The 16965-nt window shown below is 37.8% G+C and overlaps 1 protein-coding gene across 5 annotated transcripts in view; it reads left to right on the forward strand.

The window, feature by feature from the left end:
- DENND4A (DENN domain containing 4A) overlaps positions 1-16965 on the forward strand; it is a 49047-nt gene that overhangs the window by 6266 nt on the left and 25816 nt on the right. For 2 of the 5 annotated variants that reach the window (XM_017736236.1, XM_017736261.1), the window contains exons 2-9: positions 2252-2337; positions 6853-7185; positions 7764-8013; positions 9038-9107; positions 10673-10842; positions 11516-11754; positions 13616-13682; positions 16787-16845. In XM_017736236.1, coding sequence (XP_017591725.1) covers positions 6878-7185; positions 7764-8013; positions 9038-9107; positions 10673-10842; positions 11516-11754; positions 13616-13682; positions 16787-16845 — 1163 coding nt within the window. In that variant the 5' untranslated portion in view covers positions 2252-2337; positions 6853-6877. Of the gene's footprint in view, positions 1-2251; positions 2338-4176; positions 4528-6852; positions 7186-7763; positions 8014-9037; positions 9108-10672; positions 10843-11515; positions 11755-13615; positions 13683-16786; positions 16846-16965 lie in introns of all 5 variants that reach the window. The other 3 variants (XM_017736246.1, XM_017736252.1, XM_017736241.1) reach the window with 3 other exon arrangements.

Genomic DNA, 16965 nt, shown 5'->3' on the forward strand with positions numbered 1-16965 from the left:
TGCTGAATCTAGATTAGCCTTTGAATTTAGGCCTAATCTTTCTTTCTTTCTTGGCATTTCTGAACAAGTCTCCTTGTCCCTCAGTTCTTGGCTACATTCCTACTTTCTTCTCCCAAATTCATGGTCTTTTGTTTTGTCCCTCTGCTTTTATCCAGCACTTTTCTGTTTCCCAGCACCTCTTAGACATCCTTTGTTGCCAAGTTTTCTGAGCTCTCTTGATTATCTCCTCAGCTGTTTGGATCAGAGATGTAAACCATGACTTGGTACAGATGATCGTGCATGGGCCTGCAAAACACTTGGTAGCATTTCCAGTCCTGTGATGCAGGGCAGAAAAATCTTAGGTTTTCTCCTAGGTTTTTTGTGGATTTTTTTTCTTTTTTAATAAAAATTGATGCAGCGTCAAAGGGAGCCTAGTGGAGGCTGGTGGCTTCCTGTGAATTATTGTGTTGTCTAACACAATAGTGCAGATGTGTGCAGTAGGGTCTAAGAAATAATGCAACTGATCACTTTAGCCCTGTTCTCACTGTTGCTGTCATTTGTGTAACTGTAGTAGGAAATGGGAAGAAAAAGTACAGGTGATGTCCTACTAAAAATAAAAATGCTATGAGGTTATGCTATTTGGGTTTTAATGTCAGTCCTCTGCATCTTCTTTCTTGAAGAAGTAGATCCTTTACTTAGAGGACCAAAAACTATTTGCAAATAAGTTCTGCAAGTAATACAAAATACAGCTGCAAGTACGTTGGCAGCAGTGCTGGCTGTGTTCCTTGTGATGCCTAAATCTATATTTTTTTCTTTCATTTAAGTCTCCTCATTGGTTTTCCAGAGTTGACTAGAAAAGAATCTATTTGAAGTGTCCATGGGGAGATTAGTCATGTGTTAATGCTGTGTAATTCTTGGACTTTTTTCAGCTGTGCTTGAGGTCTGCAGGTGATCCCAAAATTTATAATTTCTGGCACTCTTGGAAACTTGATATTAATGTTTGTATAGTTGGAGAAAATTATTTTGTACTACTGCTGCATGCTCTCTTTTTAGTCTTGTATGAAAATGTTCAAGGTCAGATACTGGAAAGTACCTGGCTGTAACTGGTGTGGGTCCATGGTGCTGTGTGGGTTAGAGAGACCTGCACCAGGGCTGGATTCACTCTCTGGGCTGTCAGAGTAATGAACTAACAGTGCTGATTGCTCCTGTGTGATCTTGAAGAAATGGTCTTGTACATTGGGGTTATGAACAGAACCTTGAACTTTGTGATCCCAAAAATATAATTCTGATAATCTAATTCCCCAGATTTTTCCGCTTCAGGAATGGAAGCAAATATTTCATGGTTTGCATCACCCCTCCTGGGATGCATTTCTTCCCAGCCTCTCTTATGTTACACTTTGTTTGCTGCAGTCTTCTCATGGTAATCTTCTGAGAGTGTTTCCCAGTCTTGGGGAATAGAAGCTTCCTTTAAACAGAGTTCATTTTTGACTACAACCTTGCTGATGCTAATGAGTTGTTCTGGGAGCCCAGAGTCTGAGTGTCTCCAGTGAGGCGCTGTCCTCAGTCCTGTGGTGCAAAACTGCTGCTTCAAAATGCTCAGATGTAGCACAGGCTCCTGGGCTTGCAAGTGCCTCAGTGTAAAACACAAGCTCAAGCTGTCTGTAGTGATACCAATGTTTAAAAGTGGCCATGCTGGTGTTCACCATATCTAAAGAAAAATTATGTATTGTGGCAGTAAGGGGCAAGATGACTGTATCACCCACTGCAAGAGGAATTGGGGTAAGGTGGCCAAATGGAAGAGTATGTGTTTTTTGCTGATTGTGGAGTAAGAAGGATCTGCTTAAATGTCCGAATCTTGCAAAGAAAAATGGTTTCAAGTAGACTTTGAAAGGTTCTTGGGCTGAGAGAGCACTTTGATAGCTGGCTAACACCTAGGAATGGACACAGAAAGTATTGATTGTCAGAAAATAATGGAAGAGTTGAAGTAATTTGAGTGGCTGGCTCATCTTTGATTTATTTTGGTTTAAAGCATTAGGCGTTGTTTGCATTCTTAAAATATCCATGTAGCATAAAACTTGATATTTTGTTTCTTAGCTTTAAAGTCTGGTTTAATTTACTTTTTTTAGTGAAGTGATATGTAACCTTATCTTAGCAAGGAGTCCTACAGCAATCCACAGTGTTCATTTCGTGTGACTGGTGCAGTGAAGTGTGCGGAAAGTAAGTTTCAACAAATGTGTACATTGTTTGATTCTTATTTTTACTGTTTCTATAGGGAATGAAACTTTAACAAGAAGTCTGTGTTAAAGCCTGGCTGACAGCAAGAGAAGCAAAGTGTAGAAGCAATGCCCTGATGAAAAGGTAGGGACCACATTGGTAGAGTTGGCAAAAAGCTTGTGTTCTGCCTTGGGAATTCCTGTGAAATTAGAGGGCTTCTGCTTTGTTCCCAGGATTGTTTGCTTGCTATGAAGAAAATACAGGGGGGAAAAGGCTTATCTGACAATTTTGCCAGGCAATTTTGGCAGTACAGAGATGGGGTGAAGTTTTTTCCTTGTGCAACTGCAGTTACTCACATGCCTTGAGACTGTTGAACTCCCATGGGATTTGTGTGGTGTTATGTCTGAGAAAGGGTTCTGAGTAGCTGTAGCAGGACTGACTTAGCCAGTTAACTTTGCTTTGCTCTTGTATGCCCAGCTGACGCTCTGTGGGGAGGTTACTTCAACAGGCTAATGTAGCAATGCACATATGAGATGCTGGGGGCTGTTAGAACTTTACTGACAATATTTAATAATTAGCCTCTGATTTGTGTCTCTGTTCATCTGTTCTTCGTGTTCCTTCAAAGGAAATAACTTCTTAGAATGTTATTGTATGATGAATATTTAAAAAAAATAAATCTCCAGCTTTGAACTGCTTTAAAAAAGGTTGCAGAGCCCTGCACTGGTTTCCAGCCCCCTGTAGGAGATATTTGTTGCTTGTTTATACATGACACGTCTTTGGGGCATGCTAACAAAGTGAAATATCACCTGGTTTAGACTGCAAATGGATCTAATAAGGAACTCAAATTAATAAGCAATTTAATATTCTCAAAGAAAAATGCAGGAAGGAATGAGAATGACAACAAGGCAGATTAAAAGATTACAAGGCAGTTGTTGTATTTGTCTGCCAGATGTGGACTGGCAGAAACTCTTCTAATGGAGTCAGATGGTCCTTACTGCTGTCTGGGAAAGTTGGCTCCTGGAAAGAAACTGGCTTGGCTGGAGCAGTTCTTCTGGTCTGGAGCCACTTAAAAGTTACCTCTGCAAAATTCTGTGGGTAGGAGCAGGTTGTAGGAATTGGAGCAGGTTGTAGGAATTGGATCAGTATTTTTTTCCTTGCAAATGTTGTAGTGCATCTGTAGTAAACTGTACTTTGGGAAGCATCGTGCCTGTTCCTGCTGCACAGATGGAATATATGGCACATCCACATCAGTTCTGGTCATGTGATGGAGAAAAGCTGATGTGTGCTTTCCTCCTCTAGTATTTGAATGAGGAATGTGATCTGTTTAAAAAAGCTTGGACACTGAATAAATTATAACAGTGGTGACAATCAGCAAAAATCTTTAATTAGTATTTCCTAAATGTTTATGAAAAAATAGGATGTTAGAAAATTACATTGAATAAACAGTAAAACTGTGTTACCCTTTGTCTTTCAGCAGAGCAATCAAGCTAATAGTTTGTGGATCTGAGATTATCTGATTGTTTCCCCTGTTCCCATATTTTTAGAAGTTACAAAAAGCCCTCTCATCTGTGTAGTCATAATTTGCAAAATGTGTTTAATTTTTTTACATGTGACTTTGCTATTTGCAAGGATATTTTGGTTCTCTCTGATCTTTATGGTGTTCAATTTAATGGCTGTCATATGATTAATACCACTATAAAAATAATTATCATGAGATGGCTCAAAGACCATATATTGCACTTATTTCTGGGGACTTTTGTAAGAGGTTATGGTTATGATCCCATGGTACTGTCTTCGAAGTGCAGCCTTTTGTCCCCAGATTACTGAAGTGTAGAGAGGCAATGGAAGCTTCTCAGTGTGGCACTCTTAATTGTTGAATTTCATCTGGAACCAGCTGCTTCAAGCAACCTTCTTGTGCAGTGTGACTTTTTCTGCAGTGTTTTTCATGTTTGTTTGGTTTGGGGTTTTTTTTTCTCCTCCAAGTTTACTTGCAGTATGGTGCGATGATGTAGGCAGCATTCCTGACCTCCCACATTACAATCCAAGGGGTGGAGTGGAGACCCCATGGCCAGGCTCTGTTGAAACCGTTGCAGAGGAGGGAACTCTGGGACTTTCTAGCTGATAGAGCCTCACAGCAGCTGAAGACCAAGGGAGATAAGGAAAGCTATCCTGCTGTGGAATCAGCAGCTGTGGAAAAATCTCTCTCCTTGGACTGACACATGTCCCCATCCCAAGGTTATCTCAGGTACTATCCTGAGATTCACGCCTGCAAGGGACAACCACTTACTCACTGAGTAAGATGTATGACTAAAGTCACTGTGGAATAGCTTCATGGTAAGAGTTTCTACAGAAATTCTTCATCAGTTTATGTGAAATGCTCTGCACAGAATGATTATTTGTCACTGAGTTAGCTTGAAATTTATGCCTTCTTTCTGGGGTCTGTTAACATAAAATTTGCATAAATCTGCTCTCCCGGTAACCAGATGTTGAAAATTTGAGTATCACAGTAGCTCTAGTAAAGTCTAAGTCAGCCTTAGACTAAAATACCACTGAAGTTTATCTTCTGCATTTTATTGCATTTTTAGCTGCAAGTTTTTTATCAAAAGACAAAGATCATAACATCCTCATAGAATCCCTGAATGGTTTGGGTTGGAAGGGACCTTAAATCCCGTCTCATTCCCCCCCTGCCATGGGCAGGGACACCTTCCACTACCCCAGGCTGCTCCAAACCCTGTCCAGCCTGGCCTTGGACACTTGCAGGTATGGAGCAAATATGAAAGGATAATACATCATCAGCCAGGCCTTTTTTTTCCCTCTCTTCTGTAAAATCTGCATTAAATTATGAAAGTCTTGCTGACTTGTGTATTATGTGCTATAACCTTAGGAAGCAAATCTGTGTGATAGCAGGTGTTTGTATGTAGGGGATTCTAATTTTAACTGCCTCTAAATGAGGAGAGCTCGTCCCAGTTTTTCTTGAAAGTGCTTTTGGGAATAAATGAATGTTTGAATTTAAGACTTGGGGTATAAACTTTATATGGAATAATGGTGAAGTTTAAATGGTGTAAAGGTATGGTTCTTCAGTATTTATATATACACATTATTCTGTTTATTTGTAATGCTGTCTTGGCTGATTAAACTGGGGTAGTGCTGTTAATACACTGGAGTTATAAGTCTTGCTTGCAGTTTTAACAGCCGTCATTTGTGTAGTTTTTGATTAGTAAAGTGTTAGTTTCATTTCATCCTAACAGGCATCATGAATCACTCCAGAAATCAGTGTAGTTTTGTGAAATGGTGCTGGTGAGAAAAGGAAAAAAACCTTAATGTTACAATAACTATAATGTAGTCTTACAGAGAGTTGTTAATGTAACAAAATACTTAGAACTTCAGTCATATTAGCTGAAAGATGTAGTTGTCTGGTCTTATGCCAGAGTTTAAGGATACTTTGTTAAACATCTCCTCTCCATGCATTTGTTCCCAGCCTGCCTGGGTTTGCTGGAGCCAGATGGACAGTGAGATAATAGGCGGCACATGCAGAGGTTGAGTTTGTGTGTCTTTGAATATATCACTCAGGGAGGAGTTTGAATTTGTAGTCATTACTTTCATATATATGCTGAATAACATATTCCAGATGTTTTTGAAATAACTGAATTTAGGTTAAACTAAGCTCAGTTTTGTAACTGCATGCTCTCTTCAAACACAAGCTGAATAGTTACTTTCAAGTTGTTACTCTCCTATGTATTGATGATTGTTTCCCAGTAATCATGTTTGCTGAAGTGTCCCATAGGGCTTATTAACCATATAGAAAAAATAAAAGCTAAATAATTTGGGGTTTCTTCTTGGCATTTTCTAGAACAATGTAAATAAGCATAAAATAAAAATCTTCACTCACTTCCTTGCAGCTTTAGAAGCTTGTCAAGCCAGTCCAGCAAAACATAACCAACCTAGAAAATAAGAGCAGGAAGAGGGAATTGTCTCTCTTGTGCTGGTGGATGAGGTTGGTAGAGGTGATCAGGCACAGCCTGACATTCTTCTTGCTTGAGCAGGGGCTGGTGCTGGAAATCTGAGACCAGCTTGGAACAATTTGATTAAATGCACGTTATCAACTTGGGATATAATTTTCCAAATTACCAGTAAGAAATATCTGAATTTATTATGTTTTAACAAAAATTCTTGGTCAAATCAAAGAATCATGATGGCATTAAGTTTGAGAAGTCTTAATCCTTGCTGCTTAGAGCAAAAAATAAAGGGAGATAAAGCAAAGGGAATAAAAGTTACATGAAAACTGAAGTCTTGTACCAACCATTCAAACTGTTTTAAATTCTGGTTGTTCAGTTTCGTAATGTCAGCAAGCTCTTGCAACTCCTGTGTGGTAACAGCTTCTCTTGCAATAAAATTTTGCACCCAAACAAAATTAATTCAACAAAAGGGAGTCTTAAATAGCTTGTCTGGCTTAAAAAGTCTGTAACTTGATGACAGTAAACTTCCTGAAGCTACTCTAGCAAGATTCCAGCACATATTGGTGACTTGGATAAACGTTTTTAGCCCATTTCTCAATGTTCCATGAGAGAGCAGAAAGAATTTTCTTTTTTGCATGCTATGATTTTCTGTTTTTAAAAATAGCCATAATTTTATCATTTCTGATTGGTATTTCTTTCTTAGCAGTTGTAACACCTTGTAATGGAAGATGGAAGACAAAGGGGCTCGTGTTGCTGACTACTTTGTTGTCGCAGGATTAACGGATATCTCAAAACCACTGGAGGAGGAGATCCACTTCAACGATGCCTGCCATAAAATCGCCAAACCAAAAGAACCCATCACAGATGTAACAGTCCTTAATAAATCCCTGGGGGAGGAGGTTCCTCAGGGCTATAAATGCATAGATGTCACTCCCTCGGGCCTGTCCGCAGATCTCAATAACGGCAGCCTTGTAGGACCGCAGATATACCTTTGTTATCGCCGAGGAAGGGATAAGCCTCCACTTACTGATTTGGGGTGAGTGCTTTCCCTGTTCCAGTGGGTGATTTTCACAGGTTTATTTAACTAAAGAGCAAATAAGGCAGGTTTAGGGAAATGCCATACTGTTTAAATACAAGGCAAAACTCTAAACAGGAAGATACTTGTTGACTTGAGCATACCGTAACCCAGTATGGAAGGGAAAATGCATGCTGAGTGGATTTTAATGACAAGTGTAATCCTTCCCATTTTGGAGTTTTCAAATCCATTTATAATTTTTAATGTATATATTTGGATGGGGATAAGATGCTTAACCTATTTAATACAAATTGAAAAGAGGTAAGTTACATGACATTCTTAGGACCAAGCAATGAATCTTTAACAGAACTGAAAATAACACTATTTTGCAGTAAACAAAATGCTTAAAAGCAATTATGTATGAGGAAAACCAGTATAGTTTCATCATGAAGCTTTTCTGTTAGAATACAGTTGGAGATAATGTGACCTGAACTTGTCAGTAAAAATGTTTTGCTCAGAGATGAGACAAGAGCTGTGATTAAAACTCAAAGTGTTTTAAAAATGTGCCTTCTGAATTTTTTGCATCCCCTTTTAACTAGGGTTTTATATGATGGGAAAGAAAGAGTGAAGCAAGACTGTGAAATCATTCAGACCACCCCGTATGGGCGGCCTGCCAACATCAGTGGCAGTGCCTCATCACAGCGGGTGTACATCACCTACCGCAGGGCCTCCGAGAACATGACCCAGAACACCCTGGCTGTCACAGACATCTGCATCATCATACCGAGCAAAGGAGAGACCCCTCCGCATACCTTCTGCAAGGTGGACAAGAATCTTAATAATAGTATGGTAAGATTCAAAATCTGGGCTTTGAACACTTGATACTCACTGATGTGATGTTTGTGAAGTATTTGTGGCAGTTCTTGGAGTACCTGGTGAAAAATTTTGATAAGCGCTCTCCAAAGATAAATCAAATATTGGAAGAGTTGGAGGACTGCATTCCTTTGTTCCTACTTGGAACAAAGTCTTTCTGGAAGCCTTAGAGCAAATGTTTGGGTTTTTTTAGTGCTGACTCCAGCATCTTTGGATTGATCCTTTAGAAACTGTTGTGTACCATGTGTGTAACCAGAGGCTTAACAGGTGTGGCTGTTTCTGACACTGCTTTTACTTTTGTGGTGGGAATTCCATATCTAGCAACCAGTTGCTGTTTTGTTTTCCAACTCTTCCCTTCACCTACAATGCTATTTTATAAGTGTTATTCTCCCCAGTAGTTTCACAAACTTCTTATTTAAAGAAAGTTGTATGTGAGTGATATTGGAAGCTGTTGACTGTAAGCACATTTGAGTAATTAATATAACATTTGAGTAATAAGTCTGGCCTGCTAAAATACACAGGTTTCACAGCACTTTGATTTTCAGAACTGAGTATTTTGGTGTCTCCTGGTTAAATCTGCAGCCCCAGGTGCTGGCTCTTGCAGGGTCCTCAGAAGTCAGTGTGCTGGGGAGGATGCTGACTGCTCTGCAAGTGGGATCATGTGAAAAAGATGATGGGAATTGATTTGTGCTTGTTTTTAATTAAATGCCTGTAGGCATTAACCAATGGATTTTTCAGTTCTTCTAGTCCCTGCATTGACTGGGTTATGGGAGTGCTGTCTTAGGGAAGTTGTTACACCTTTCTCCCTTCTATAAAAGCTCTGGGTTCGCTCTATGGGTGCTGGTCTTTTCTGTTCCATGCCTTTCCCCGTTCTTTATTCTCATGTCCAGAACTTGAGAATTTAAATACTTTAAGTTATCAACTTTATTATTAATTATATTCTGTTATGTTCCTTTGTTATACTTCATCACTTAATCCAATAATTTCTTTTGTTTTACAGTGGGGCTCAGCAGTATACTTATGTTATAAAAAGTCTGTGGCAAAAACCAACACCATATCATATAAAGCTGGTATGTAACTACTATTTAGCTTTTTTTATCTTCAATTCAGGATTTGCAGGCTCATTTGTAATGTAATGTATTTTGTATGAAAGAATTAACTCTATCTTGCCATTATCCAACAAGGAATCTTTCCCTAAGCAATTATTTTAAAATCATGTCCAAAAAGAAGCCTTAGAACTGGGTATCATGACAAGGCTGTTTTAAAATTGGCATTTAATTGGGAAGCTCAGCTGTGTTTTGATACGTTTCTGCAAACCTGTGCGTCTCCCACCTGGGTTTGTGTTACTGGTAACTGTCTCTTAAGGATGTGTGTATGTGTATATGCAGAAGAAAATACCACAAAAATTATTCGATACATTTTCATGATCACTTTCTTTACAAACATTTTAAAGAATCCTGCAGATTTCTACACTGCCTTGAGCATCACTGGCACTGAGCTCTTTAAGTATTTTTGGATTGTGTATCATCTTTATTGTTTTATTTATAAGACAGAATTAGATTTGCTATGACTGATTAAACGTGTTGGGTTTGCGTTTGTCGTGTGGGGGTTTTTTTAAAGGCTGATTTTGTTTGGCATACAAGTCATGAGCATGATTCACACTCAAGCTTTAATCCACTTACATCCCTTTTAGATGCTGCTCTCTGTAAACAGGAGTTCAGGACATACTAAAAGGTGGACAGTACATTTGTAAACAAATAAAAATTTTAAAAGGCCCCACATCTGGTGGTGACTTGCACAAAATTTTGATTCTTGGCAGGAGGGGGAGCCACTGCCCTTTTTGGTTACAAGTTTTTATTGCTTAATATTCCCCTTTCTATTAGAAAAGTGCATAGTGATTGTGCTGTCTAATGGAGAGAAATCCTAAATCCCTTCATGCAGTACCCATTCTCAGTGTGGAGTCCCCTGGGCTGGCAATCAGACAGGATGGATTGCTACAGCCTCTGATGTAACTGAGGACCTGTGTGCTAAAAGCCTCTGATTCAGAGCTTCATGTTCTACGGCTGTGTTTAAAATTAAGTCTAAACACATTGGTCTGACAGCACAGTAGCTGAATCCTCAGCTGAGGTGGATCAGCATATTTTATTTGATTCTATTGATATTTAAAAACTATCCTAATATCTAACATATACATATTTTTCAGGGGACGTTTGTTGGCAAGAATTAATTGGTGTCATATTGAAATCATCAGTCTTATTTCTCAATTATTCACATTACCTTTTTTAAACTAGATATTCAATCTTTGCTCATACTCGTGATGAGTGTGGACTGTTATAATAACAGTTGAGATGCACACAGCCTGAAAAGAGGAAAAGATAATCAGTTATGAATAGTTTCTAGAATGGAAAGTAAAATTTCAGTGTAATGCTTTAGTCAGGTGATTTCCCCTTGGGCCATGGGAGCATCTACTGCTTCCAGCTATTCCTGTGCCTGATTATTTACACCTTCACTGATCTTCTGAAGTTACTGTGTGCTCATATATGAATTTTCTGGCAATTATTTTATGGAATGAGCTATTACAAACCTGTTTCTGCTGGCTCTTCTATAACTGCCTCTTTGCACATTCTATTTATAGGTTTAATATGCAGATATCCCGAAGAAGATTATGAATCATTCCCATTACCAGAATCTGTGCCTCTTTTTTGTCTCCCTATGGGTGCAACAATTGAATGTTGGCCATCTAACAGTAAATACCCTCTCCCAGTTTTTTCTACATTTGTACTAACTGGAGCTTCTGCAGAAAAGGTATTTTGAAACCTTAAAAAAACATTATTCATTTAACTGAAAAAAATCAGTTGTTTATTTCTTCAGGATGATGATAATGAATGTTTTCATAGATAAGCTTGAATCTGTTCTCTTGGGCTTGATTCCAAGACTGCTTTGAAGAGTGACTTGCAGTAGTTTCAGTGCTGGACTGCTGATCATAAATCTGTGCTCCTTTGCTTTCTTGTTAGCCTGTAAAACTGGAGAGTTGTAAAATTGCACTGCATATACATGCAAGTAATGCTATTTTTATTGCAAGCATGGAAACGACCTTGCATGTACATACTTGTTCTAAAAAGTAAATTGGATGTCAGGGGATATGGCTTTGAGTTGTGTATAAAGGATTCCTAAAATAGCTCTAAAGGCAATTGGAGGAGCAATTGACTGGAGTTGTACTCTTTATAATCATTATTTTTCTCTCAAATAGATAATTTTGTAAATTACTTTTTCTCATATGACATTGAGTGTTTTAAATAATAGTCTGGATTTTCACAGCCATAAGAATATTCTGGAATGGAATGCTTCAAAAGATGATGCATTAATGTATCTTTTCAAACAGTAACACAGACTTGATTTTCTGTGTGTTTGGGGTTTCTTAGATTGCTTTGAAGATCAAGGAAAAGTTATTGACTTCAAATCCATAATGTGTTTGCAGGTATATGGTGCTGCTATTCAGTTTTATGAACTGTATCCTGAAGAGAACCTCACAGAGAAACAAAAATCTCAGCTGGGATTAGCAGCTGCTGTCGAGGGAAAAGACACGTGCAGAACAGTGCAGACAAATAAATGCATCTGTCTGCTCTCTCACTGGCCTTTCTTTGATGCTTTCAAGAAATTTCTTACCTTTCTGTATCGTTACTCCATTTCTGGGCCACATGTCCTTCCCATTGAGAAGTAAGTAATTTCCAAAATTCATAACAGTAATTTCAGTTGGTAAGAGGGGGTTTTTGTTCTAAGCGTCCTGTAATATCCTTTTTACTTGGGTCATCAAACATTAAATATAATGGCTGCACTTTGCTCCTCTGATAAACATATCTTTACCTACTTCCTGAAAAAGTCTAGATTTTTATTTGTGATTTAAGTGCCTGCAAAGGTCTCTGAAAGCTGTTTTAATTAGCTTTGCGCCCTTTAGCCATAGTGATTAGAAAGAGCAAGATTATAAATCCTTTCTTAATCTTGGACACATCAGGTTAGGAGAATTAAATGTATAGATTTGCATTTTTTCAAACACCTATTTGCAGTGTAAGGAGAGATGATAAAGCAGATTGAATATTTTGCACTAGTAATTATCTTCTATTTGTGATAAATAAACTTAATTTCTTTCTCACATAAAGGATTTCACATTATAAAATGCAGAGGAAATCCTTACACCAAGAAATGGTCGATAGCTGTAATTGATATGTAATGCCACGTAACATTTCTTGGATCATGTAATGTTTTAATGCAACAGATTTCAGATACACCATTTACTTCTATTACACATCAGTGTTTTTTCTGCTTCAACTTACTTGTAGGAGACTTCGACTTTGTGGATTAAGTATTTTTTTGATTGTTTATCCCCTTGATTATTCCACTTCCCATCACTGTACTTATTTGAAGATTCTGACTGTGTAAACTTCCAATGATGAAAACTTTTTCTTTTTTTAAAGCTTAGGGGTTTGGTGTTTTGGGAATGAATAAAATAAGTTGATATGAGAAATACTTTATCAACTTGGATTTTATGGATTTATTCTAATTTCTCTGATTTGTAAACTGGTCAGTTTACTGTGGATAACTTAAATATGGGATTCTAATGTAGTATCCAGCCTACTTTCTTTGGCTATTTTAATGATGATGAAAGTTGTGTGTGCCATACATGTACCTGAACATTTTCAGTCGGCCCAGCTGCTGCAAACAGCCAGCTTCCCTTGTTGTGTGACGTGTTCCATGTTTTGGCCACTGTCTTCATACACCGGTAATAAAGAAAAACCCAAATTGATGCTTATTTGTGGTTTGTCTTAATTTCTTCAAAATGCAGTTGCCTGTGTCATAATACTGGTAACATTTGTAGAAATCCTGATAAAATATGTGCTGTAGGAAGGAGTTTAGGATGGAATACCTGTTTCTCATGAGTTTTTACTGACCCCATGTTGCTTCTTTTAATGTGACAGTGGCTATTGTGTAAAACTGCACTTTTAGAACTTGTGTAAGTTTAATCAATTCATAAAACTGAGAACTTTGTCAAATTATAAAAACATTTTTCTGTATTCGTAGTATGTGGGAGAAACTTTAATGTTTTTCATCAGCAATTTTATATAACATTTTGTATTTAGAACTGAAGAAAATGGATAAGCTTAAGGATTCTCCTTGATACTCAGCCATAAATATTTTTTTGCAAATTACCAGTTCTAGTCTCTGAGGTTTAGTGCTATTTCAAGCTCTCTCAGAAGCAGGATTTTAAAGTGGGACTGTGATACTCAAACATCAATGTTTCTACTTTACAAATGAAAAAAAACCTCTTTGTAACAATCTCACAAACCAAGTTTGTATTCTGAAAGAGAAGCTGCCCTCCCATTTTCTTCTGACCAGTAGAAAAATAGGTTTTCAAGGTCAGAATACCCCAGTAGGATTCAGGTGCTGGGATTTTTTGCTCTGTTTTCTGAATAAGTATGTGCTATTTTAATATCATAATTGCTCTTACTGTAAAAAATTTTGTCTTGAGGTAAAGTAGTTTAAGCGTGCTTTCTACTAAATCAGTATTTTTCTTTTCCTCTAGACACATTTCCCATTTCATGCATAAAGTACCTTTTCCATCCCCTCAGAGGCCAAGAATTCTAGTTCAGGTAGGTGTAATTTTCTCCAATAACTGTGTCTAAGGTGAAGATAAAGCAGGTTAATAAATGGAAAATGTAATTTTTGTGCTCAAACTATTTTTGTTCAGGATTTCTTTTTCCTAAATTCATGTATGTGATGTGAGAAATCTGTAAAAATTCTATTTCCAGTTTAGTTAGTGACCTTAGTGAGTTATTACACGAAGCTGGTTAGTGAGCTTTGAACTTAATTTTTTTTCAGAGTATATGGAAATTAATGAAAAACTACTCCAAGTCAGCATGTGGTCTGACTTTTGCACTGTTTGCTTTTGAACTGTTTTCTTCTTGCTACTGTATGAAGGCTGAGTGTAAAATAAATAAATAAAACTAAAACCAGATGTGAAATGTATAACTGTGATTGCCCCTCTTCCCAAAGGGCTCTGTGCTCTCCTCTCCATGATGGACGGCTCTCAGTGAGAACTGCAAGAGCCACACTGAGTAACAGCCCCTTTATCAAACATGGGCCTTGCTCTGTCCTCCCTGCAGGACTGTGTGGGAGTGAAATAATTACAAGAATTGCTGCCTGTTCTTTGAAATTTCAGTGTGTCACTGTTGGTAGGAGAGAAAAAATCCTTGTCATGAAGACTTCTGAAGTGTTATTAAATCTTTTTCTTTTCTCCTAAAGAGGCAAAATAGTTAGAGACATGTTAAAATTTTTATTGCAGAGAAAAGAGAGCTCTCTTGCAGTCATAGTATTCTACGAATCGTGGTTTTGATTAAATACTTAAAAAATGATGCTCTTCTCTGTTATTACTTGTATAACATAAAATATGGAGAGCCCTGTGCAGTTCTGAGCCTTAATTGTGTAGCCCATACAGTAGCGAAGTCTTTCAGAGCAAATACAATCCTGGATTATGTCTTTATAGCATGTACTGAATATTGAAGATACTCTTTAGTGTATTCTAAAGGAGTGATATTTATTAAAGTTACTGGAAAGGGATTAGAGAACAGTTATACTGAAACTATATCTGGCACTTTTGTCCCTTTTCTTATGATTTTAAACTTCAATTCAAAACCCAGCATTTTTACATCTTGTTTTAGGCTTTTTGTATTCAAATTCAATAAAATATTTGTGCTAGGATACTCTAAACACCTATTTAGAGAGATTGTAATTGAGTTCAGAGAAAATAGTTTAATGCTTTTAGTCTGAAATGTTAGGGAATTTTGTTGAAGTATGTATGGTTTATATCCTGGAACAAAGTCTGAAGGTCTAGATGTAAGTGATGTGAAAATTATGTCTGTTATACCTTATTTTCAAAATGTTTTCTGCATTAAATTAATACAACTTTAGGAGCTGATAGTACAGATGGAGAAAGCACTGCTTTTACAGTAGGCAGTGGTAATTGCGGTCTGTGAAAAAATCCTTCCTTCCAGCTGCTTCCAGGGACTTAAGTTGTGTTTGAAACTGCACTGAATAAAATCACAGGTGATTGTACCAAAGACGTTTCCCCAAAATTAGTGGCGGAAATGCATATGTTGAAAATGGCAAGCTTTTAGGATTCCATTTCTCTCTGAAGCCTGTTAATGGAAAATGTGTTAGTCTTTTGCTAAGCAATTAAACTTTTAAGTTTCAAAGACATTATAGCCATTAGTAAAACACTCCAGAATGTTCCTGTTTGCCAGCTTCCAGCTGCCGTAGTTGAGAGGTTCCTTCTGACCTGAGATCTGCTGGACTCTGTTCTGTGTCCTACATCCCCTTACTGCACAGAGGTTGCTGTGCTAATGTATCACAACCTGCAAACTTCAAGAGCACGTGGAGTAATGTTTCTCCCTCTGGGGACTGGGGGTAATTACTGCCCCTTCTGCCTGAGGGAGATGTGCTCCTTGAAGAGATGCTTAATTGTGTTTATGTGCTTTTGCTGAAGCACAAGTCAGAGGACATCAGGCTTGATGCTTCCTTTCAGAGGGTAGTTTATGAAGGTTTGCCTCAGGCTGAAAAAATGAGTCCTGTGAATTCTTCCACTGAACAAGCTAATGATGCTGGTGGTCCCAAGGTGACTTACTTGACAAATCCAGCATGTGGTGTGGCCATCCTCATTTGTCAGGGAAGTGGGATGTGAAACGTGCAGGGAAACAGCATTACAGACACTCCTTAATTCCCTGGGTTTGGTGGGTCTCCAGACACAGCATTAGGTGACTTTGTGCTTCTAAGTCATCAGTCTTGTCTTCTGGCTTCTATTACCTGGTCACCTGCAGTGGGTCTAAGGTCAAACATACTCAAAACTGACATGTTACTAAAAATGGTCCAAACTTGCAGGTTAGTTATACAAGTTGCTGTGACTGAGTTACTTCTGCTTTTATACAACAGAAAATGCAGGCAGGATTAAGCCAGCTGGTATCTTGTTACCGTGGATTTACTATGGCTGAAAACATCAGCTGAGCTTTGATAAACTGATTGTGCATTGCTATTCTTGTACTGACAAGAGTCTTCCTATTTGTGCTGAATATGTGAATGATTTGCTCGATGCCATGTCACTGTAAGAAAGAAATGTGATTTAATAGGATCTTCTCCTTGCATCTTCAACTAATGCAAATTTTAAAGATTCTATCAGAGCTGAGCAGTTTCTACCAACCAAGAGCTTAACTCTCATATGTCTTCTGAAGAAAATATAGCTTTATATTATGACCTGCCATCTCTCCCCTTCATGATTTTTTTATCCCTCTCTTTATCCCTAAATCCAGAAAGAATTCCCCCCCAGTCCCTGAAAGCTGTATATGAGCTATGGGTCCTCACAGCCCTTTAACTACAGAAGGCTTCATTTTTCAGCAGTTAATATATTCAAATTTTTGCAGCGTTAACTAGTTTAAAGTCCTCTTTATGAATATGCAGTATATTCAGTTCTGGCCAAGAAAGGAAGATCGTGCTTTGCCCAGTTTTTACTAAAAGATCCTGATGCATATCATTGCACAGCACTTCTTACAGTGCTATACTACTGGGGTATACAAGATTCAGCCTAATTTGAGTTGTTTTTAAGTATTCTTTGTTATAGTTGTAATTTCTAATAAATTAGTGTAATTTCTAATACATACTTCTAAAGTTCAGAATAAGAATAACGTATTTTAAAATCTTTTCCCAGCTGTCGCCACACGATAACCTGATTCTTAGCCAGCCTGTGTCATCACCCCTCCCACTGAGGCAAGTAACAGTATCTTGTTCATTGTGAGATGTATTTTGATTTATGTTGTGGAAAAGATTTGGTATTTTGAGTTCCAATTGTGTAGTTAACTTACTTTGTCTGGTGCCTTTGGAAGCTGG

The sequence above is a fragment of the Corvus brachyrhynchos genome, unplaced genomic scaffold, assembly GCF_000691975.1.
Source record: "Corvus brachyrhynchos isolate BGI_N302 unplaced genomic scaffold, ASM69197v1 scaffold200, whole genome shotgun sequence".
In the NCBI taxonomy this organism is placed as follows: domain Eukaryota; kingdom Metazoa; phylum Chordata; class Aves; order Passeriformes; family Corvidae; genus Corvus; species Corvus brachyrhynchos.